This window comes from Rhinatrema bivittatum, chromosome 18, assembly GCF_901001135.1.
Source record: "Rhinatrema bivittatum chromosome 18, aRhiBiv1.1, whole genome shotgun sequence".
Lineage (NCBI taxonomy): Eukaryota > Metazoa > Chordata > Amphibia > Gymnophiona > Rhinatrematidae > Rhinatrema > Rhinatrema bivittatum.
In genome coordinates this window covers 12,198,666-12,222,083 of record NC_042632.1, presented here as the reverse complement: position 1 = coordinate 12,222,083, position 23,418 = coordinate 12,198,666, and the positions used below count along the sequence as shown (strand labels likewise).

Genomic DNA, 23,418 nt, shown 5'->3' with positions numbered 1-23,418 from the left:
CGGTGAGCCTGACTTCAGTGCTAACAGGAGCAGATTGCCCTATCGAGGGATCAGCCTTCCCCAGGGGGGCCGGTCACTCCCATCAAGTGATTTTTTTTTTTAATCCCAGCACACCTGGGAGGGCAGCGGCAGCAGAAGGAGAGGTCGGTGTTCCACCTTCACGGAGCGGAAAGATGGAGGGCTGCCATCTCCAAAAAAAAAAGCAGAGGGGTGGGTAAGAGTATGTAAAATTACCGGTGAGGACATAGGCTCTAGGTATTGCCAATTATTAGGCTTGTTCAATATTTGTTGATTGTTAATGTGGCTCACGAGAATGAGGGCTACTACCTGGAGATAATACCCTTGTTCAGTGTACATACACACGGTTAATGAGACTCCATCATTGCTCTGGGCTTCAATGGCGAGAGGTAATGTGGAAGAAAAAAAAAAGGATTTGCATTCACAAAAAAGCGAGGTGTAGCTTGCTTGTTACGGCGGTTACTTCCCCAAAACCAAATAAGCCGATACTTTACTTTCAATGCATATCCAGCATAGCTCTCTGCTTCAGTGGCAGGGGGAATGTGGAAAAGAGGATCTGTATATGGACAACACCAACAAGGTCTGAATTACCTAGTCTGAGTGGACAAAGGCATGGGTGTAGCCTGCTTATTGCTGTGGTTACTACCCCTAATTAAGCTAGATATTCACTTGGATGTGGTTCTGGCACTGCTCTCTACATTGGTGGTGGGGTGGAGGGGAAATGGAACTAAGGGGTACTAAAAGCCAGGCGTAACAAGTATGAGAAAAAAAAAAAAAAGAGTGCATGGCTTGCTGGGCAGACTGGATGGGCCGTTTGGTCTTCTTCTGCCATCATTTCTATGTTTCTATGAGAGGCTGCGGGGCGGCAAAGAAGAATGGCTGAAGGAAGGCTGCCACAGGAGCCCGTCCCCGTGGCGGTGAAGAAGGGGTTTGGCAGTGAGCCCCCGGTGCGTGCGAGTGAGAATGGGAGCCTGGGTGTGTGTGTGTGTGGGTGGGTGTGGTAGAACACGTGAGAGTGAGCTTGTGTGTGTAGCTTTTTTGACTGGGTAACCAAGGAATTGGACCAAGGAAGAGCGCTCGATGTCATATACTTGGATTTCAGCAAAGCTTTTGATACGGTTCCGCACAGGAGACTGGTGAATAAAACGAGAAGCTTGGGAGTGAGTGACAAGGTGGTGACCTGGATTGCAAATTGGTTGACGGACAGAAGACAATGTGTGATGGTAAACGGAACCTTCTCTGAAGAGAGAGCGGTTTTAAGTGGTGTACCGCAAGGATCGGTGTTGGGACCGGTCCTGTTCAATATCTTTGTGAGCGACATTGCGGATGGGATAGAAGGTAAGGTTTGTCTTTTTGCGGATGACACTAAGATCTGCAACAGAGTGGACACGCCGGAAGGAGTGGAGAGAATGAGACGGGATCTAAGGAAACTGGAAGAGTGGTCGAAGATATGGCAGCTGAGATTCAATGCCAAGAAGTGCAAAGTCATGCATATGGGGAGCGGAAATCCGAATGAACTGTATTCGATGGGGGGGGAAAGGCTGACGTGCACGGAGCAGGAGAGGGACCTTGGGGTGATAGTGTCTAATGATATGAAGTCTGCGAAACAATGCGACAAGGCGATAGCAAAAGCCAGAAGAATGCTGGGCTGCATAGAGAGAGGAATATCGAGTAAGAAAAGGGAAGTGATTATTCCCTTGTACAGGTCCTTGGTGAGGCCTCACTTGGAGTACTGTGTTCAGTTCTGGAGACCGTATCTACAAAAAGACAAAGACAAGATGGAAGCGGTACAGAGAAGGGTGACCAAAAAGGTGGAAGGTCTTCATCAAATGACTTATGAGGAGAGATTGAAGAATCTAAATATGTACACCCTGGAGGAAAGGAGGAGCAGAGGTGATATGATACAGACTTTCAGATACTTGAAAGGTTTTAATGATCCAAAGGCAACGACAAACCTTTACCATAAGAAAAAAATCAGCAGAACCAGGGGTCACGATTTGAAGCTCCAGGGAGGAAGATTCAGAACCAATGTCAGGAAGTATTTCTTCACGGAGAGGGTGGTGGATGCCTGGAATGCCCTTCCGGAGGAAGTGGTGAAGACCAGAACTGTGAAGGACTTCAAAGGGGCGTGGGATAAACACTGTGGATCCATAAAGTCAAGAGGCCGCCAATGAAGAGTGGGTGACTCGCCAGAATGATGGCTACTGCCTGGAGACAATACCCTTAGTCAATAAACATACACATGGTTACTGTGACTCCAACATCACTCTAAGATTCAACAGCAAGAGGAAATGTGGAAAAAAGGATTTGCACTCACAAAGACGGGAGTAGCTGGCTTGTTACGGCGGTTACTACCCCAAACCAAATGTACCTGATACTTCACTCTCGACGCATATCCAGCATGGCTCTCTACTTCAACGGCATGGGAGAAAGACTGATACATCACGAATTTCCAGCATAGCTCTCTGCTTCAACGGCAGGGGAAAAGAAAAACTGATACTTCACGCATATCCAGCAAAACTTCAACGGCAGGGGAGAAGAAAAAAGGATTCACACTCAAAGCGGGGAGTAGCTGGCTTGTCACGGCGGTTACTACCCCAAACCAAATGTGCCTGATACTTCACTTTCGATGCATATCCAGCATAGCTCCCTGCTTCAACGGCAGGGGAGAAGATAAACAACCAATAAGGGCTGTATAACATAATCTGGGTAAAAACAATAAGCATGGGTGTAGCTTGCTTATTGCGGCGGTTACTACTCCTACTACCTCTAACTAATCAAGCTAGATATTTCACTTGGATGCAGCTCCTCCACCGCTCTCTACATTAATGGCGGGGGTGGAAGGGAATTAGAACCAAGAGCTAAGAGAAACAGATAAGTATGGGAGAAGAAATGAGGGAAGCTTGCTGGGCAGACTGGATGGGCCATTTGGTCTTCTTCTGCCGTCATTTCTATGTTTCTATGTAGGAGAGTGAGAGAAAGCATGAGCCTAACCAGCCGATGCAATAAATGCGTGCTGAAAGAAGGCGCTGAACACTCAGTGCCCGCTTTCCTAATGCGCCCCCGGGCAACCCTCCTGGGGGGGGGGGGGGGATCATGCAATATTTAAATTAGGGGTCGCATTATCAAGAAGGCGCTAGGGTCGCCTGCGTGCCCTAGCGCCTCCTTGAGAACGGGAGCCCTCGAGCAGTCGGCCGTCCACTGGTTAGAAAAACAGACGCTGAAATTATCAGCATCTGTTTTCCTAATTGGCGCACAGCTAGTGGTTCAGGAAATGGACGCTTGTTAACTGAGCATCCATTTCCTGAGCCTGACCGCTGGCAGTTTTTTGTTTTTTTTATTTTTTTAAAGATTTGTTCCTTCTGCTTAATATCGCAATGACATTAAGAAGGAGGATGTACAGAAAAGCAGTTTTTTCTGCTTTTCTGTACAACGTTTGGGAGCGCTCAGCAATTAATGCCTGCTCCGTGCAGGTGTTAATTTCTGGGCGCAAATGCATGTGAATGAGTGAATAACTTATTCATAGGCATTTGCATGTGATGAGCACTATTAGTTTCGCCCCCGCCTTGGATGTGCATTGCATAGGGAGATAAGGTAGCGCCTACACAACCCGCGTCCAACTGCGGTTAAAGAGTGCGCTCGGCTGAACGCACTGTATTGCATCGGTCCCTTTGGGTTTGTGTGAGAGGACGAGGAAGGGAAGAAGATAGGAGAGAAAAGAAGAAGAAAGAGAAGAGTGACCCTGGAGAAAAAATTAGGAAAAAGACTGACAAGGGGAAGTGGAAAAAAAGACCTGGAATAACTGATTAGAAAAATAAAAAGAACAGGAAAGGTAAAAAAAAATAAATAAATTATATATATATATTTTCTTTTTTAATATATATTTATTCATTCATTTATTTATTTATTTATTTTAGATTTTAGCAATTGGAATATGCCATCTTTGGGTACGTGGATTTCTTACAATTTTGTATTTTGCTCTTTAGCCTTCCACTGTTCAGAGTCTGGTTTCTCAGACTATTTCGGTTTTGTTTGCAGATTTCTATTTCTAAATTATAGTCCCTTATTTCTGTATTAGGTAAGGGTCTGTCTGTGTTCTGCCTGTGTGTGACTGAGGTGCAGTATTGCTGCTAGCGTGTAGTTTCTCTGGAGAGATTTGTAGCAGACTGGCTTGTTCTGTTACCCCAGTAGGTGGTGTATTAATGTTCTAAGGCTTGCTGTAGTATTTGCATTGCTGCTTTTTCATAAGGTTGCTATTACCTGAGTCCTGTTATATGGTTTGGGGCAAGGTTCTAGGCACCTTTTTTTTTTTTCTGCATGGGTTTGTGCTACTTCACAAAATGTTTAGCAGTGATAGAGGGTCTTTTTTTTTTTTTTTTTTTTTTTTTGGTGAGGTGACCCCAGAATTTGAATATAGCTTTTTTTCATGTTGGATTGTAGGATTTACTATATTATAATGGTAATTACGTTTATTCATGGCTTTCTGAGGGCCAAGCTCACACCCAGCACACATTACAAAAAATGTAATTCCATAGGAGATCCAAGTGACTTTTTGCAGGATTTTCTGGTTGGTATCACAGCCGTGTATATAAATATAACATGCATGCTGTAAGTGATATTTTGCCTTAGAAGACTGTGCTTTTGAATGTTCTTTTTTCATGTAAAATCTGTTATAAATGCATAATTGAATCATGTGCATGTCTGTAGAGGATGTGTGTGTGTGTGTGTGTGCGTGTGTGTGTGCGTGTGGTGTGTGCATGCAAGGCTGTAAGGTTTGCTTAGGATGCCTAATACCCTTCCCTTGACTATGGGTTCCCATTTGGGGGGTGTCAGTTTTTAAAACTATAGATTGCTGGAGGGAGCTGGGCTTATTTTTGATGGGCACGGGACAGAGACTGAATGATGCTGGGGGTGGAGGGGGGAGACGGGGGAAGCACAGTAATTGTTCACACAGGGCAGCAAAAAAGCTAGCACTGGCCCTGGAGGCCTATAAGGCCACGGCAGAGCCCATCCTGCCATGGCCGGAAGATACATGTGCTGCAGGGAAAGTGCATGAGGGCGTCAGGTACCCCATGGGCCAGTTTTGAAAAAATCCCTCGGGCCGATATTTTCCAGCAATCCGCCCTTGAGTGCCATGAAAAATTGTGGAAACTGTTATAAAGAATAATATCACAAAACATTTAGATAGACGAAGTTTAATGGGACACAGCCAGCATGGATAAACCCAAGGGAAGTCTTGCCTCACAAATCTGCTTCACTTTTTTGAAGGAGTTAATAAACATGTGGATAAAGGTGAACCGGTAGATGTAGTATACTTGGATTTTCAGAAGGCGTTTGACAAAGTTCCTCATGAGAGGCTTCTAGGAAAACTAAAAAGTCATGGGATAGGTGGCGATTTCCTTTCGTGGATTGCAAACTGGTTAAAAGACAGGAAACAGAGAGTAGGATTAAATGGTCAATTTTCTCAGTGGAAAAGGGTAAACAGTGGAGTGCCTCAGGGATCTGTACTTGGACCGGTGCTTTTCAATATGGGGTAGGATTTTAAAAAACTGCGCATTCGTGTACTTTTGTTGGCGCTCCAGGCGCAAACAAAAGTACGCGGGATTTTCCTGGATCGGCGCGCGCAAGGCTACCTATTCCGTGTAGCTGGCGAGTGCCGAGCCGCGCAGCCTGCCGCCGTTCCCTCCAAGGCCGCTCCGATTTCGGAGCGGCCTCGGAGGGAATTTGCTAACGCCCTCCCCTCACCTTCCCCTCCCTTCCTCTACCTAACCCACCCCCCCGGCCCTGTCTAAACCCCCCCCTACCTTTGTTGGGGGATTTACGCCTCCCAGAGGGAGAAGTAAATCCCCGCGCGCCAGTGGGCCGCTGGCGCGCATAGACGCAACCCGGGGGCGGTTCCGGAGGGCGCGGCCACGCCCCCGGACCGCCCCGGGCCGAAACCACGCCCCCAGGCCCGCCCCCCTCGGAAAACCCCGGGACTTACGCGAGTCCCGGGGCTCTGCGCGCGCCGGTAGGCCTATTTAACATAGGCGCACCGGCGCGCAGGGCTCTTAAAATCCGCCCCTATATTTATAAATGATCTGGAAAGGAATACGATGAGTGAGGTGATCAAATTTGTGGATGACAAAATTATGCAGAGTAGTTAAATCTCAAGCAGAATGTGATAAATTGCAGGAGGACCTTGTGAGACTGGAAGATCGGGCGACCAAATGGCAGATGAAATTTAATGTGGATAAGTGCAAGGTAATGCATATGTTAGGTCTCATATTAGGAGTTACCACCCAGGAAAAAGATCTAGGCATCATAGTTGATATTATATTGAAATCATCAGCTCAGTGTGCTGTGGCAATCAAAACAGCAAACAGAATTTTAGGAATTATTGGGAATAGAATGACAAATAAAATAGAAGATGTCCTAATAGCTCTGTATCGGTCCATGGTGAGACCACACCTTGAATACTGTATGCAGTTCTGGTCGTACATCTCAAAAAAAGATAAATTACAGAGAACAGGATCAAAATGATAATGGGGATAGAACATTCCCCTATGAGGAAAGGCTAAAAGGTTAGGGCTGATCAATTTGGAGATGGTCAAGGTGGGGATATGATAGAGGTCTACAAAACCATGAAAGGGCTTGAACGGGTAAATGTTAATCGGTTATTTACTCTTTTGGATAATACAAGGGCTAGGGGGCACTCCATGAAGTTAGCAAGTAGCACATTTAAAATAAATCTAAGAAAATTCTTTTTCACTCAACGCACAATTAAGCTCTGGAATTCGTTGCAAGAAGATGTGGTTAAGGCAGTTAATGTAATTCGGTTTACAAAAGGTTTGGCTAAGTTCCTGGAGAAGAAGTCCATGAACTGCTGTTAATCAATAGAGAATACCCACTGCTTGTTGCTGGCAATAGTAGCATGGGATCTATTTAATGTTTAGGTACTTGCCAGTTACTTGAAGCCTGGATTGGCCACTGTTGAAAACAGGATGCTGGGCTTGATGGACCCTTGGTCTGACCCAGTATGGCATAACTTATGTTCTTATGCACAGTGACCACCCAGCCAGAGTGACCCTCACAATCCCGCTGTTCAATGATCACCTTGCTAGAGTGATGCTAATCAGCAAAAACACAAGTATCTGTGTATGGTGATTCCTCATCTAGTGACCCACACCAGTAGACATGACTTTCCTAGCACAGTGATTACCCATTGAGTATGAATCTCACCAACAAATATGAGTTCCCAAGTATAGTGATCAAGCAGCAAGGACAACCCTCAGCATCAGGGAGATGAGTCCTTCACCCAACTAAAGCATCCCTTCACCATCAAAACACAGATAGGAGTATTTCAGTCCAGAGCTGCATAGAGAGGGCAATCCTCACTAGCAAAGAGATGAATTCCTGGGTAGGGTAATCACCCATTGAACAAGGCCATCAGCAGCAGATAACATTAATGTTAGATTAGAAATAAAATATTCTTCCTTGTACTGAGAAACAACCCAAAGCAATTTACAAAAAAGTATATTCCAATAATAGTTTCCCAGCAAGGGCCACCCTGGCAAGTAAAGACAAGTCCTTTAGCACAGCGTTCACTCAACAAACGAGACCTTCACAAACTACTAAAGCCTTTTTGCAGTGATCACCAACAAAAGAAACCCTCATCAGCAGAGACAGTATCAGATATTGTTGAGGTACCTGAAGGAAAAACCTGCTTATCTGCAGATGATACATAATCTGTAATTGGAACGTGTGAAAATAATGAAAGGAGGACTTGCAAAACATTGGAAAGTCCATATTCTGCACCACTTAGCCTAATAAGTTCCAACTTATCCAGAAGAGTGGCACGTTTTAAACACTGGGCAACAAATTTTCACAAAAGTCATGTTACGGAAATGAAATTAGTCAATTCTTATACATTTCCATGTGCTAAACACGAATGTGACTGTGAAAATGCAAAATTGGCTCTAGTTTTTTTGTAATATGCAATAATATAATTACATCTTGAACTGCATGCCAATAGTAGGAGACCTATGGTTAATACTGTTTGAAAAATGAAGTCATAGACTACGTCTTAGATTTCTTTGCTTGTCTCTTGTACACCTGTTCGGGAGCATCTCTGCGGAGTGTCCAGTAGTAGTCAGCCAGCATGAATATTTCAAATGCTCACCCTTTCTGACTGGGCTTCATATAGTACACTGCTGACCTCAGCTTACTCAGCAGCAGCATGGCAATAGAACTGCATTGCATCAGAAAATGATGTAATAAACTCTGGATGATGTGTGCTTGATGGTATTATGCAATATGATGCAATATTACATCATTCTAGGCTTATTTACAGTCCTACTGGATAAATTTACATGACTAAACATAGAAAGTGAACTATATTAAATATCTTCAAAACGAGAGCCAATAAAAACTTTTCATGGTCATATTCGTGTTCAGCACATCAAGATACTTCAGAGTAGGACCTTTTTAGGTCAGTAACACTTTCATTGTTGCCCAGTGTAATCAGTCATGGTCAGCAACTGCCACTTAGCTGGATAAATATTTATTTATCTGGTTGTGGTAGGGGAATGGGCGTAATGGGGAAGAGTTAAGTTATCTGGCTAAGTTATCCGGCTTACTCTTATATTCAGAGTTAGCCAGATAACTTATGCGGCTGCCTCTATTTGGTCTATAGACCTGTCCTAAAGTTACTGGCTAACTAACAGGGTCATTAATCAAATCGCGTTAGGACCCTAACGCCCATAATAACGCCATAACGCATGAGATAACGTATCGCGAGATGCCTATGCAAATTTTCAAAATTTACTCAAAAGGGAGGAGTTTATGACAATGAGGGGTGTTTAACATTGCGTGGGGAGAGAGAGAGATCCTCTGGGGAGGCACACTGTAAGAGGGGCAACTAGTAAGTAGGGGTAAGGTTATGGTGGTGTGGTAGGTTTTGGGGGGCAGTTTTACATGCACAGTCAGCTGTACGAACAGCACAGTTTACCATCCGTAAAGATTTAATGTGATTTGGAGTGAGGAAAGGTATAAAAAGAAGAGATTTGTACAATGTACTCTCAACCTAGCTTGATTCATCTACCTAGTTGCTATCAAGCTAGGTTGAGAGTACAAAGTAGAAATCTCATCTTTCTGTACCTTTCCTCACTCCAAATCATATCAAACCTTCACTGATGTGTACTGTGCTGTCTGTACCTCTGACTGTGCATGTAAATCTGCCCCCCAAAATCTAGCCCACAACCAAAACCTCACCTCGAGTTACTAGCTGCTCCTCCTACAGTGGTATAAATAGTTTACTTATACGAGAGCTTTATAAAGAGTCTCTCTCTCCAGCCAGCGGCAGCCTAAAAAGTGCCTTTTTTTTTTTTTTTTTTTAAATCACAGGCACTATTTTTGCTATATTGATAGCAAAATGATGAATCTAGGTTTAAGTTGGCCAGATAAGTTTATCCAGCTAACTTGCAGAGTTGCACAGTGGCTGAATATAGACCTCTGGAACAATAGTCAAAGGCTCAAAAAGTGTCAAATCCCACATTTGGGATGCAAAACTCCAGTAGCCACATAGAAATTAGAACAAGAACTGGAAAATGCCAAATGAGAAAGATCTAGGAGTAATCATCACTGACGACCTCAAGATAGCAACTGGAAAGTTAATCCTATACCAGGTTTCATAAATAGAGGTATCATCAGTAGGGGGAAAAAAAAAAAAAAAAAAAAGGAGGTAAGTTTGATCTTATGTAGTCGCTAGTGAGACCCCCCCTTGAATACTAAGCTCCATTCTGGAGGTTATACCTTCATAGGGACATCGAGGGGGTGGAAACAGTTCAGAGAAGGGCTACTGAAACACAAACCTCAAAGAGGATTAAAAAAAACTGATTGAAACAAATCTAATATCTATACTGAGGATCTTCTTGGAGAATGGAAGAGCTTAGTTGACCCTGGAATTACATTGAACAATATATTTATAAATATTGTAATTTTTGCTGATAACCAAGTTATACTACAAAACTGAAACTGAACCTCAAATCAGTTTATCAATTACTGTTGCGCTTGGTGACTCACAGCCTCCCGCAAGCTGCCGCACTCACCTCGACTTTCCCAGATGCCGGGGAAGTCAGGACCTGTGCAGGGGCACTAAACAGAGTCCCCCCCTGCTCGCATGGCTGCCGCCGCGATTCCTCTGGCCCCAATACACCACTCCCGTAGGTGTGCGTGCTCCAGATCCTGCCCTTCTTAAAGGGCCAACAGCGGGACACGGGGTCTGATGCCCATTGATGACCTCATCACCCCTAGGACTATTTAAGATCGGCTCCTGCCTTCAGTTCTTGCCTTGGCAATAGGTTGACTCCTTTGGGAGTAGCGGTTTGCCTGCATTCCAGGTTCCTGTACCCTGCTTCTCACTTCCTGAGTTCCTGTTCTGGATACCCAGCTTTTCAGTTTGTTTCCTGAGTTCTTGTCTTCCTGGTCTAGCTCTCCAGCATCCCGTCCTTCGTCTGTGGTCCTTGCCTTCCTCCTTGTCTCCCCTTCGGATTGATCTTTGGCTTGACCCCAGACTGGATTACGACCTTGAGCTTCTCACCACCTACCTTGACCACTGCCTGTGTACCTAATTCGCTCAGCATCTCCTGACTCCTGGCTGTTCCTCCGCTGACCCCTCAGCATGCTAGCTGCAGTGTTCTGCTGCCTGGACTTCCATCACCGCAGAGGCCCCTCCTAATACCAGCCTGCCCGGGCACCCAAGGGCTCAACCTAAGGGGAATGTGGGCTGGTATTGATGAAGTTCCAACTGGGCCTCTGCTTCCACCAGCTCCGCCTACTGACGGTGGGGATCTGTGGGGCTCCTCCCTACAGGTAAGCACCATCTCCCCCTCGGTCCAAGGGTCCACCAGCATAAAATAAGACTTCCCATACGGGTCAGAGCAAAGTTTCATCAAGCCCAGTAACTTGTTTCCAACAGTGGCCAAGCCAGGTCACAGGTACTTGGCAGGATCCCATGGGGTAGATAGATTCCAAGCTGTTTATTCCAAGAATAAGCTATGGATTTCTGCAACTCTACCTTAATGTTTAATGGACTTTTCCTTCAGGAACTTGTCCAAACCTTTTTTTTTTTAAACTCAGCTACAGTAATAGCTTTTACCACATCCTCTGGCAATGAATTCCAGAGCTTAATTATGCTTTGAGTAAGAACTATAAACTAAGGAAATGGCCTATTAGAGCTAAGACTATCATTGATAACAATATTCTTGAACATGTTTCGTATTTTAAATTCTCTTGGTTGTGACATTACTTCTAGTTCTGACAATGAGAATAAAAAGTTACATTGATTTTAATCAATATGTGATACCATCCATAGAACATGGAGGGGGAAAATTACATGAGAAACACCACTTATTTTATAAAGTTATAACAGCACCACCTTTAGAGATGCAAAATATGGCTTCTGCATAAAAAAGATGTCAACAGAAATAAAATGTTTACAATCAGTTAAAGGATGTAATAGACAAGATAGGATTAGGAATGAAGGTATAAGAAAAGAATTGAATATCTATTCCAAAAAATTCGAGTATCATAAAGAATAAGGGAAGCAACATACAGAAAGAACGGAACATGAAAGATTCCTGAAAGAAGATCTTCTATGTCGACCTACAGAAAAAAAGACAGCCAGAGAGGCCAAGGCAAGATGGTGTAAGGGTGATCTATGACCACTTGGAAGAGGTGCTGGTAACTAACTCATGGTGAATGGAGAAGATTAAGACTCAATGTACTCAGTGGAAAAAAGATGGGAAAGGGGATAAGTAACAAGCAGTCAAATATCTGACAGACTTCAAGATTTTAATTTTATTATTTTATATATGTTTTTTGTAATTTTTAAGAGTTTTTTATTTTTACATTTTTAGTTTCAATTGACACATTGTACACCGTTTTGATTAAACTATGTTTGTAAAAGCAGTATAGAAACATTTTTAAACAAACAAACAAATAAATAAGTACAGAAGGTGAATTTTCTATAGAAAAGAAAGTACATGGGGTCATGACATGAAGTTACAAGGAGGAAGGTGCAAATGAAGCCTGCGAGTGTGATGGATACCTGGAATAGCCTCCAGAGGTAGACAGAACTGAAATCTACTTGGGACAGATGCGGAGTACAGGTGCAGGGTAAGAGGTAGAAGAAATGAGGGAGGGGCTTCAGTGTTTGTTCAGTCCTGTGGATCTTCACAAGGGCCAAAGAGGGGAAAATACGAGCCAATGGGCAAAGGGTATAGCTACACCGGGCTAGGGTCACCTGCATGGAGCAGCCATGGATTCAACCATAACATTAACAAGCTCAAAATAAAGTTAAAACAAAAATACAAGCCCAGAGTAGTCAGATATTTCAGTCAATAGCCTCACTAGTTCTGGTGGCTGTGTGGATTATACAAAACTTCATGGTAAATCATCAGAACCTCTCAAGTGTTGTAATAAGTCTGGGACTTGTAAGAATCACAGAGGAAGATAATAAAGGCTAGAATAGTAGTGGCCAGCATTGTAAAAATGTTTAACATACTTGGAATAGATAGTGAGAAGGTTGTGGTAGAAATAGGATTGAGAGGCTGGTTAAAAGCCATGGGGGCAGAGCTGGTGAAGAATATATAGGCTCACCTAACTCAAAATAATAGAAAACCAGTGTAATAAGAATGGGGCAGGATGTTTGGGCCTATTGTCCTTATTTGCCATCAGATGTTATGATACGTTAGCACGGTGATCACTCAGTGAGGGAGATTCTCACCAACAGACATGAGTGCCTAAGCGCAGGTATCACCCAACGAATGCAACCTTCACCAGCAATCACAAGTTCCTGAGCATGAAGGTCACCCAGTGAGAGTGATCGTCACCAGCAGTCCGTGAACATGGGGAGCCCTCAGCAAGGACCCTCATCAACAAAGACACAAGTACAAGAGAACAGCATTCATCTAGTGAGAGCAACCTTCACCAGCAGACCCACGTCCTTCCTCATTGTGATCACCCAAAGACTCTTGCTGGCACAATACAAAGTCCCAAGTACATTGATCTAGCAAGGATGACCCTCACCAGCAAGAGGCATGAGGCCATCAGCACAGTGATCACCCCGTGACCCTCATCAGTAAACAATTCTCTGAGCATGATGATCACTCAGCAAAAGCCACCTGCCCCAGCAGAGACATCAGCCCTTGAGTATGGCGATCATCCAGTGAGAGCAGCCCTCATGTGCAAAGAAGAGTTCCTGAGCGTGGTGATCATTTTATGAGTGGCTTCAACAGAAGGCTATAGTCAAACATTCCCTACTCGTCACTTTTCAGACTCTGGACCATTGTAGAAGAGTAAGATGACCAGATAGCTTTTTCCCATAAGGGCAGGGGTGGATTGGCCTATCGGGGATCGGGCATCCCCCGGTGGGCCAGTCGCTCTAGTCACGTGGTCTACCGAGCAAGGCCGTGACAGAGCCACGCTTGGCAGACCACATGGTATCTCCTGGGCCGGCCTGGGCGGCGAATCCCCGGACCGGTCGTCAACGGGAATCTGCCCCTGCATAAGGGTCAGGTTCAGCCACTCCTGGTTTTATCTCATTCTACCTGCTTTTCATGGAGAAATTGGAAATCCAGAAATCCACTGGGGGTAAAAGCAGGACTGGTTCATAAGACGGGACTCCCAGCAGCTGAGATCTGATTATTTGATTCTCATTCACGTCCTTGTTCTGCTGCTCATTCAGCGAAGAAAAGGATTTGAATCCTACTCACTGCTTTACAACAGGGCCCTCCTTCAGGTTGCTTGATGAACGAGTTTCACACCAATTCTGAAGTGCAATACAAGCAAGTTTTCAACCATTTCAACCCACATTTAAAACAAGCCCAAAAGTACTGTAGAACAGACCTCGTGACAAGAAATCGCTCACTGGAGCTTTGGCTCCAAGCAAAAGTGAGAGGCCTGGGCACCCAATGGTTTCAGAACAGAAACCCCATTTAGTAAAGGTGCAGGCTCCCTTCCCTGCCACCATCCCTTGCTACCTTTGGGGCAGATGTAAGCGTTAAACTGTGCACAGCTCAGTTTCTTAATGCACAAGCTTTTTTTTTTTTTTTTAGCTCCCGATGCAATAAGTTAATGGCATGCTAATGCATCAGGAGTTATGCTAATGGCATGCTAATGCATCAGGAGTTAACCGATGTGCACAAACCAGAAAATGTGCACAAAGAAAAGGCTTAGTGCTCAGCAAAACATGGTTTATCTGCATATATCAGAAAACCCCAGCCCCAGAACTCTTGCTTCTGCCCAGAGACAGACCAGGAGTACCATTTCCAGGAGTCAAGCCAGAGCACTTCCCTGCATTAGGAAGGGGGAGGGGTAATAGTCAATGCTTTCACTAGCAGGGGATCTCCTTCCTCCTACAGTTCTAGGCCCACATTTTTGGGTGCAAACCTCCTTGCTGATTTGGAAGTAGGGTTTACACACATAAAACTGATGGTAAAACTGTGCGCTCTGCTCGCCTAACTGAGGCCCCCGATGAAAACGAAATATCAGGAATGGACTCTCGGGGTCAAATGATTACCCATTGGTCCCTTCACTCTGCTCACTGCAGGCGTAGTCTTCCTTGTCCTTCCCATCCAAAAGAACAGGAGCCTTCCAAACTCTTCCCAAGGGGCACGCCCCTTTGGCGCGTGAGCTTCAGCAGTGCGCCGGTGACTGTGCGCCGCTACCTCCTCGTTTAAATAGGGTACGGGCTGATGATGATGTCACAGGAGCAGCACAAGAGGAAGATATTCCCGGGACCTCCAGCAAACAGACCCTCGGCCCAGCACATCACTTTCTAATCCAGCACCTTGCATCTTTCACTAAACAAACAGAGGACAAAGAAGAGCAGATATTCTAATGCCACAACCTCCTGCACTCTGCTCTTTGCTGGGGTTTCCATTATTTCCACAGTCCATGACTTTGCTTTCTGCTGGTTCCTCTGCCATTTTCAGGATCTGAGACTCCAGCAGGCCCCACAAGTTTCCAGCAGTGTCAGCCTTTGAAATACAGCCCATGTCCTCTTAGATGGGAGATCCAGTCTAGAGGAGAAATTTCAGATTAGGGACCTGTGGCTGAAGCATTTCCAATCATTCTATTTCCACGTATTCATTATGTTATGGCTCTGCCTGCTGCGCAGCCTACCCTCCATCACGGATCCTCGGAGAGCCCACTCCCAGTTGTACAAGTTATCTCCTCGCTGATCACCTGATGCCTCAGCCCCAGCCCTACTTACCCCAAACCTGTCCATTCCCTCAGTGCCTCTTCCTTGAGCCACTTCAGTTCTCTGACTTGGTCGGCCTTGTGACCTATTCAGATCTCCTGCCTTTCTTTGTAAGCCTTCCAGGTTTCCTTGCCTTGATCTGCATCCTTCTAGGCTTTCCTTCATTGCTCAGTGGCCTTCTGGGCCTACTTGCCTTGTGGTCTTCAAACCTACTAGAGTTACCTAGCCTGTTGGGCCTTCTTGATTATTGTTGCATGCCCTAGTTCTGTCCTTATCTTGTTCAATCATTGTCCTGACCAGCCCAGTTCAGTCCCTTGTCTGTTTCCCAGGCCTTGCCCTTGTCCTTTGTTCAGCTCTGCTTGTATCTAGCCCCTGCCTGTCCTCTATACCAGCCTTTCTGCCAAGTGCTTGGACCAAGTCCCAGCCTGTACACAGCTCCCAGCCTGTGCCTGCTCCAACCATGATGTTCTGCAGGAGACAAGTCCTACCTGCCCCCAGAATCCAAGAGTTCAACCTGCGGGAGGGGGCTGGATAGGCAGAAGACCAGTTCCAGTCCTGCGGTCCTATACCACCTCTGCGGAGGTGCTCCCTGACTCCAGCCTGCCAGACTGACCTAATGAAGAAGCCAAACAACCCCTACAGGAGTGTGTGCAGGACTCCCTATCAGCCTGGTGAGAAAAGAAAAAGGTTTTGTACCACTACCTATTTTTGTAAGCAGTGTCCGTGTCTGATCCCACCACCATTCCTGGAATGTACTAAGTGTAGCTCTCTAAACCCAGTCTGGTGGATGCAAAGTGGTGAACTCTGTACTACACTCAAGCTGAGACCCAGGCCACAAGCTCTAGACTTAAACAACAGGAAATAGCCCTCTGAAAAAATACACAGCACAACTTCCCTGAAAACCACAGTAAATCCAGTCACAATCTGCCAAAGTGATTTCAACTCGGTACCTCTAAGGGCAAAGCCTGCTCCAGCTGCAGCACCTGAATGCTCTGTTGCATGAAGTCTGCCCTGCTTTCCAAATCTGGAACACACCAAACCCTTTTCCTTTCAGGTGCCATTTTCCCAACCCTGCTTTGTGGATATGTAAAAGGTGCCGGCTTGCAAATCCTCAGTTCACAGAAACCTATTTCAGTTGCGATTCTTGGAAAATGCCTTCCAAACAATAAACACTGGTGTCTGTCAGCGCGCAAGCTGCTGAGGAAGCACCCGGCCCATCTTCCTCGAAAAGCAGAGCCCATCCAGACACAAGTAAAATCAGCCAAAGAAAATTCAAACCAGCACCTTTGAAGGTAAATTCTGCTTTCATATCCAGCAGAGTCTCCCCTTGGAAAGCACAGCTAACACAACCACAATTTGCCAAATTAACTTAAATACCTTACCTGCAAGGGCAAATCCTGTTTCAGTATGTAGCACTCTCTTTTTTTCTTCTGCTGCTATGTCAGATTACTGCAGTTTCAAAACCAGCTCCTACGATACAAACTTTAAACAGCAGGAGAGTTGCCTCTCAAGAGCAGCACAGCCTCTTTGAAAATCATAGCTATTCAGCTGCAGTCTGTACCTGGGTCCAGTCCAGATAGTCAAGCGCAAATAAGTGCACAGGGTAATCCTGTTCCAGGGCCACTGTATCAGTCTGCAGTTCTGGTGCAGACAGAAGCTGTTAGTTCAGCCCTAGGGAAGCAGGTTGAATCTGCTGCTTGCAGTGTACTCTTAAGGAGATCAGCTCTGACTCCAAGATGAGTGCTTTTCTCACACCTGTCCTCAGGATCCTGCCTGATTAAATCAGGTCCATCAGCTAAGACCAGCCCAGTTTCTCTGAATCTGGTTCAGGTTGTTTCAGCCATTGTTCCCAAGACTCTAGATTCAGCTTTGTCTACACTGTCTCTGCAGCCAGATGATCCAGTCCCTGCAACCAGTCCTCTTCAGGAGGTGTCCAGGCCACTTGACCCACTCCGGGAGGAGCCCAATCTGCCCATTTCAACCACCAGGCACCAGAGGGATGCTGTTCTTTATTAATTTGTTTTTAATGTTTTGTGATTTGAAGTATAACAGTTAATATCTGTTGTTTTACGTTTTTGACTTTTATGGTACTGTTTTATGTTTTTAAGATAGTGTAAATCGTTGTGATGGAACCTCTCTAAATGATGGTATATAAAATGTTATAAATAAATAAATACATCTGGCATCAGAGGGACTCAGCACTTCAGGACCTGAGAGAACCTGATTCAGTGCAAACAAACCTTTTTCAAGGCTTCTGCCCCAGATACTCTGCCCCAGTACCTCAGCTTTGGAGAAACTTTAACCCAGAACCTCCTGGCCAGGCACTTAAAGCTTCTGCTTACACCTCAAATATCCAACTTACTGTCTATAGGGACCCAAGAAGAGGTAGTCTTAAACGGGGGGTTACTTTTACGATTCTGCTTGTTGCACAGCCTCCCCTGAACCAGGGATCTTCAGCGAGCCATATTCCCAGTTGCACAAGTTACCGCCTCTCGGATCGCCTGATGACCCAGCCCTACTTAACCCATATTCCATTCTTTGGGTGCCTATTGAGGCACCTCGGCTCTCTAACCTGGCCAGCCTTGCCTTATTCTGCCTTGCAGCCCACCCAGGCCTGTCTTATCTTTCGGCTTACCTTATTTATTTAAAATTTTTTGTGTACCATTTATACAAAATGAGATCTAGGCAGTTTACATAGTATAACATACATAATAAAAAACAAAATTAATACAAGATAATACAGTGGTTGTTACAGTATAAAAACGTTGAATACTTTAAGTATATAAACAAAAGAAGAATATCAGTTAAAAGGTGATGTACTGAAAGTGATAGACCATAAGTAGGTTTTTAGTTTTTTTCTAAATTCTTTGGGGTTGGTCAAGAGAGTTGCTGGGATGGAGTCCCAGAGAGATGAACCTGCCACTGAAAAATCTCGTTTTCTGGTTATATCAAGCCTGGTTATTTTGAATGTTGGGATCTGAAGCAGGTTTTTAACTGCTGAACGTAATTGACGCAAGGGTTGGTATAAACGTAGAGACGTACATAACTAGACTGCAGAGGGATTATGAATTAAATTGAAAATCAATGTTAGAATTTTGTAATGAGTACGTTGTTGGATTGAAAGCCAATGAAGATCAGTGAGGACTGGCACGATGTGTTCTCTGATTTTAACATTTGTTAGGAGGTGGACTGCAGCATTTTGAACGAACGGTAGTGGACGATGTGTTGAATCTGGAAGGCCTATGTATAATGAGTTGCAGTAATCCAGTTCAGAGAGTATGAGGGCTAGTAGAACGGTTCTAAAGTCAACCTTGACTTCTTGCCTTGCTCTGTAGCCTTCTGGGTCTACCTGTCCTGGTGGCCTTTGAGCCTACTAGGGTTACCGAGCCCTGTCTTGTGCCCTATCAAGCTTTCTTGTTTACTATTGCATGTCCTTCTGTCCTAGTCCTGTCCTTTTCCAGACCTGTCCATATCTTGTCAAGTCCTTGTCTTACCCAGCCCAGTTCAGTCCCTTGTCTGTTTCCCAGGCCTTGCCCTTGGTTCAGCCCTGCCTGAACCTGACTCCAGCTCCCAGCCTGTACACAGCTCCTAGTCTGTGCCTACTCCAGCCATGATGTTCTGCAGAAGACAAGTCCTACTGGCCCCAGAACTTGAGGGCTCAACCTGTGGGGGAAAGGAGTTGGTTAGACAGAAGACCAGCTCCAGTCCTTCCCTGTGATCCTGTATCACCTCTGCGGTGGTACTCTCTGACTCCAGCCTGCCAGACTATGACGCATTTAGCACTTCACTGGAGGCAGGCCTAGATTTGCCAATAAGCACAATGGGCCTGTGCCTAGGGTGGCAAAAATCTGAGGAACAGCAGTACAGCTGAAGATTTGCTACCTACCAGCTGTGCTTGATCTCACTCAGCAGAAAAGATCCTTCTGCTTCCTGCTTCAGCCCCTTCCCTCCCAATTCAGAGAAAAGGAGGGAAGGGGATTGGGAAGGGGAGCGGAGAAGAGAGGAGAGGAGAGAAGGGGATTGGGGATGGGAGAGGCTAGAAAGGAGATTTCAGTCCCTCCCCTCCTGTCCTGTGCAGGGAACAGGAGGATCGGGGTGACACCAGAACACCCAGCAGGGTGACTGCCCCTAATCCAGCCCCTCTGCTCCGTCATTCAGGAACCTGAGGGGGAGGAGGTGAGCCTGGAGCAGATAGAGCAGAGCAAAGAAGGTTATGCCTTAGACTGTCTGCTCTGCTATCCCTGCTCTAGAAGGAGGAATGAGAGCAACAGCACCAAAAGTGCTTAGGGGTGACAAAATCCTAAATCTGTCACAGACTGGAGGCAGAGCTAATTCAGCAGGCCCAGACCCACAGTTCAAGTAGTAGTCCTGTAGTATAGGGGATTCAGGGTCAGTCAAGCCTGGGCATACCGCGGAGAAAATGTACACAGGACTGGGAAGTGAGGGAAGATGGCTGCCATTATTGTAACAGCCTATGCTGGCAAATGAGTGGTACTGACGGTGCACCTTGGAGAATGTATTCCTCCAGCCTAGCAAGGGTACGCCCCCCTCCCCAAGCTGCCCAGGCATGCCATCTAGACAAGTGACCTCTGAGGGAACGAAGTGGTGAAAAGACAAAAAAAAAAGGAAATGCCCCATGTGGCAAATATATGAGGCATTAATTAATTTGTCTTTCCCCTCTAAATGCAGTGATGTGCTGGTAGGGCTTCCCGGGGAGCTAGACTAGACATCACAATAAGAGTAACGATGCGGCGTGTGCTAATAGTGACAAACTCAAGGGCCCTCAGACTGCTGTGACTACACTTTCAAGAGCCTGATCGCACAACGCCCACCTTGACCATCAAAGGAATACCAAGGTCATAGAATGGATGTACCCAAGAATGGATGTACCCAAGAGTATCAGAAACCAACAAATATATACAGCATACCTGATACACTGAATGCGCAACCTGGCGCACCATCTGCGGCTGATGATGAACGAGCTAAATACAATTCACGTCAACCTACAGGACAGACCATCTTTTCCCTCTTTTCCATTCCAGTGGGTCGCCCTGGCTAGAGAACACATTGTTTCTCTCTGAGTGGCGAGGATACCATCAGAACCTCTACTGGGTCTTGTCCAGCGTAAAACTTACCTAACAGGGAAAAGATTACAGCTTGGAAAGAGCACTCTGGTTCCTAATTTACGGGAGGGCTGGATGAGCCATTATTACTCAGCAAATCAATGTCAATAATGTATTCTGCTTGCTAGGGAGGAAGAGGCTTTGGTTAATTGCACAAACACAGGCCTAAGCTGGCAGGCGGTATTTTATCAGGAACCCCACTGGATAATTCAATGTAAATATAAATACAGGCAGATGCTCGAGCCTGAGAAGGATGTGTCAAGTAGCAACCAAGGAAAGTCTTAACTAAAGTCATCAACCTTTCTTGCAGCCGTATACTGAATTTACAGCTGCATTCTAAAGGAGTCGTTAGGGACTACCTGCTGAAAGAAGCTGAGCACGCAGTAAACTAATTTTGTGTGGCAGGCTTGGTCCATGATGGAGTTTGTGTTCAGCTCATGAAGGTGTTTGGGTGCTCAGCTCCTGCTCAGCCTTCAAGCAAACTTCCATCTACTCACTACATGTAGAAAGCTACTAAAAACCAGGTTCCTGCTCCCCCGAGCTTATGTGTTGGAGGCTTACAATGTGGACCAAGCTGCGTCTGGATCAGAGTGCTGTGTTTTGGACCTGCTAGAAAGGGTTTTTCAACCCTGCAGAGACCGCAAGCCACCAGTCAAGGTGAAGGAATATAAAAATACATCTGTGGGCTCTCCTATGAATGAAAAATGTTCTGCAAGAACCAGCATCCAGCACTCACAGTGTTAAGTTGAAAAAAGCCTGTCCAGAGACCAGCAGGACATAGCCAGCAGAAGAGTAAGCTGGGAGACCCTTTAAGGAAGAAAAGGCTAGCAGGCTGATACAATATCAGTGCCCACTCCTGTAACACGTGCCGATCCACCTCTCCCTGGCGCCCAATTTAATTTGAAATCGGGTGTCACAGTAAAAAGGAGGCACTAGGGGAAAATTATGCACCCTAGCGGCTCCTGAGCAGCAAGTGCCCAGGAGAGGTGGCTGTTAGATTAGGAAAATTGACAATTTTATGAGCGTCCCTTTTCCTAATCTGACCGCTGGCACACTTTTTTTTTTTTTTTTTTTTAACTCTCCTATTTCAGTTCCTCCAACTTAATATTGCAATGATATTAAGTCAGAGGATCCGAAAAAAGGAACAGAAAAGCAGGCTTTTCTGCTTTTCTGTAATTTTTTGCGGCTCCTCCAGCAGTGCCCTGCAAGCTGGATGACCTGCCTGCAAGAATCACCAAAGGCTCTGCATTTCTTTCTGCTCTCCCTCCCTCTTTGTATCCCCTGCCTCCCTCTCTGTTTCACCTGGTTTTCTCTGCTCTTCTCTCTCCCTTCTCACTACAGACGCCGTTTCCAAGGACGCCCCAGGACCCCGGAAGGACAGACGCGCTCCTCCCCCTTGGCTGATGACCACTGACGTCATCGACGTCGGAAAGCGCGCCAAGAGAGGGGATTTAAAACCGCGGAGGAGAGCCGGAGGCGTCACGCACCAAAGGGGCATGCCCCTTTGTACACTCCTTCGTACACCCCAGAGACCCTGAGGACAACCAATTAAATCACCCACGAAATTGATTGACAATGGACATGGATATGGAAAGAAAGATCCAGTAATGCAAGCAATTAAGTCTGCCTGAACAGAGGTAAATATAGGGGAATGATTTTTTTAAAGAAAACAAAGACAGAAATCTAACGAGAGATACTAGAAAAATGATACAGAGTAACCTTATATAGATAAAAAGGGCCAATGACACAAGGATACATCCATAAACAATCTACTATGTTAACATTCCTTCTAGTAAACGAGCAATCAATCACAAGAAGTTCCCAATATCAAAGACCTTCTATATGACAATAAACCAAATTTCATCACTTGTTAGAATGTACCAATGTATCACATTCAGCTACTGAATTAGGTGGCCTTATATGTAAACATTGTGATGGTATATAACTAAATTATGGTATAGAAAAGATTTTACATAGATAAAATAAATAAATAAAATGCCTGCTCCAGGCAGGCGTTAATTTTTTTTTTTGCAGGCAAACTTTTTTTTTTTTTAAATCTGAGGTTGTATCACAGGTAATAGCCTCATCAACATGAATTACATGTGATGAGCTACACACACCCCCCCCCCCCCCCAAGACTTGCGCACCTCTCCATCACCAGGGAAAGAGCCTTCACCATCGCAGGCCCTGCCCTCTGGAACTCCCCTCCCCACTCACCTCCACCTTGAACCCTCCCCTGCCCAGTTTCAAAAAAGGCATCAAGACCTGGCTTTTCAGACAGGCCTACCCTGAAACCAACCCCCCATAGACACCTTCCCCCCCCCCCCCCCCGCTTCTCCTCATCCTTCGCAATATTTTGAATGCTCCTATGAACGTAATTTCTCATTAGCATGCTATCTGAATATTTTTTGTATCTAACAAACTGAAGTTGTAGTTTATAACCTGCTTTAAATAATTTCACCTCTGCAGTTATTCTGCTGTAAATAACTTTTTCCTCCTCAATTATGGTTACTCTTCTCTATCTTCTCTGCTTCTATCCCTTCTTCTTCTGTCTATCCCCCCTCCCCCCGCCCTCTTTCTCACCTGCTCCCACACCCGCCCCCTGTTTTTTGTAATTTTCCTCCTTTCTCAAGTTTTGTTGTAAACCGGCGTGATGTGCCCCACGAACGCCGGTATATTAAGAGCTGTTAAATAAATAAATAAATATTCTGGTGTGATGATTTTATCTGGTCTGTGGTGCCTCAAGCAAGAGGTTGTTTGGAAAGGGCATTTAATTGTGGTATCAGGGTGTCCGGGACCCTGTCTCATCCCCCATTCAGGCCACGAACCCAAAGGTAAATCATATTATTAAATACTCTCCTCTCTAAGCATAGCGGTGAGTCATAGTCCGGACTAAGAGGGAGCCACATACAAGCTGCCTAAGCTGCAGCTACTGGTACCATATAATATAAGAGACATCCTAGGACAATGCTCCCAGTTCAAATAAGATTTTGCTGCTGCATTTTCATGTCATGTATAACCAGTGCCACTTGA

At 45.3% G+C, this 23,418-nt stretch overlaps 1 protein-coding gene across 3 annotated transcripts in view; it reads right to left on the bottom strand.

The window, feature by feature from the left end:
- Positions 1-23,418, bottom strand: part of FGF18 (fibroblast growth factor 18) — a 246,230-nt gene that overhangs the window by 194,746 nt on the left and 28,066 nt on the right. For 2 of the 3 annotated variants that reach the window (XM_029583967.1, XM_029583965.1), the window contains exon 1: positions 16,213-16,331. The exons of the other annotated variant lie outside the window; for it this stretch is intronic. In XM_029583967.1, coding sequence (XP_029439827.1) covers positions 16,213-16,323 — 111 coding nt within the window. In that variant the 5' untranslated portion in view covers positions 16,324-16,331. Of the gene's footprint in view, positions 1-16,212; positions 16,332-23,418 lie in introns of those variants that run through there. 3 annotated transcript variants of the gene reach the window in all.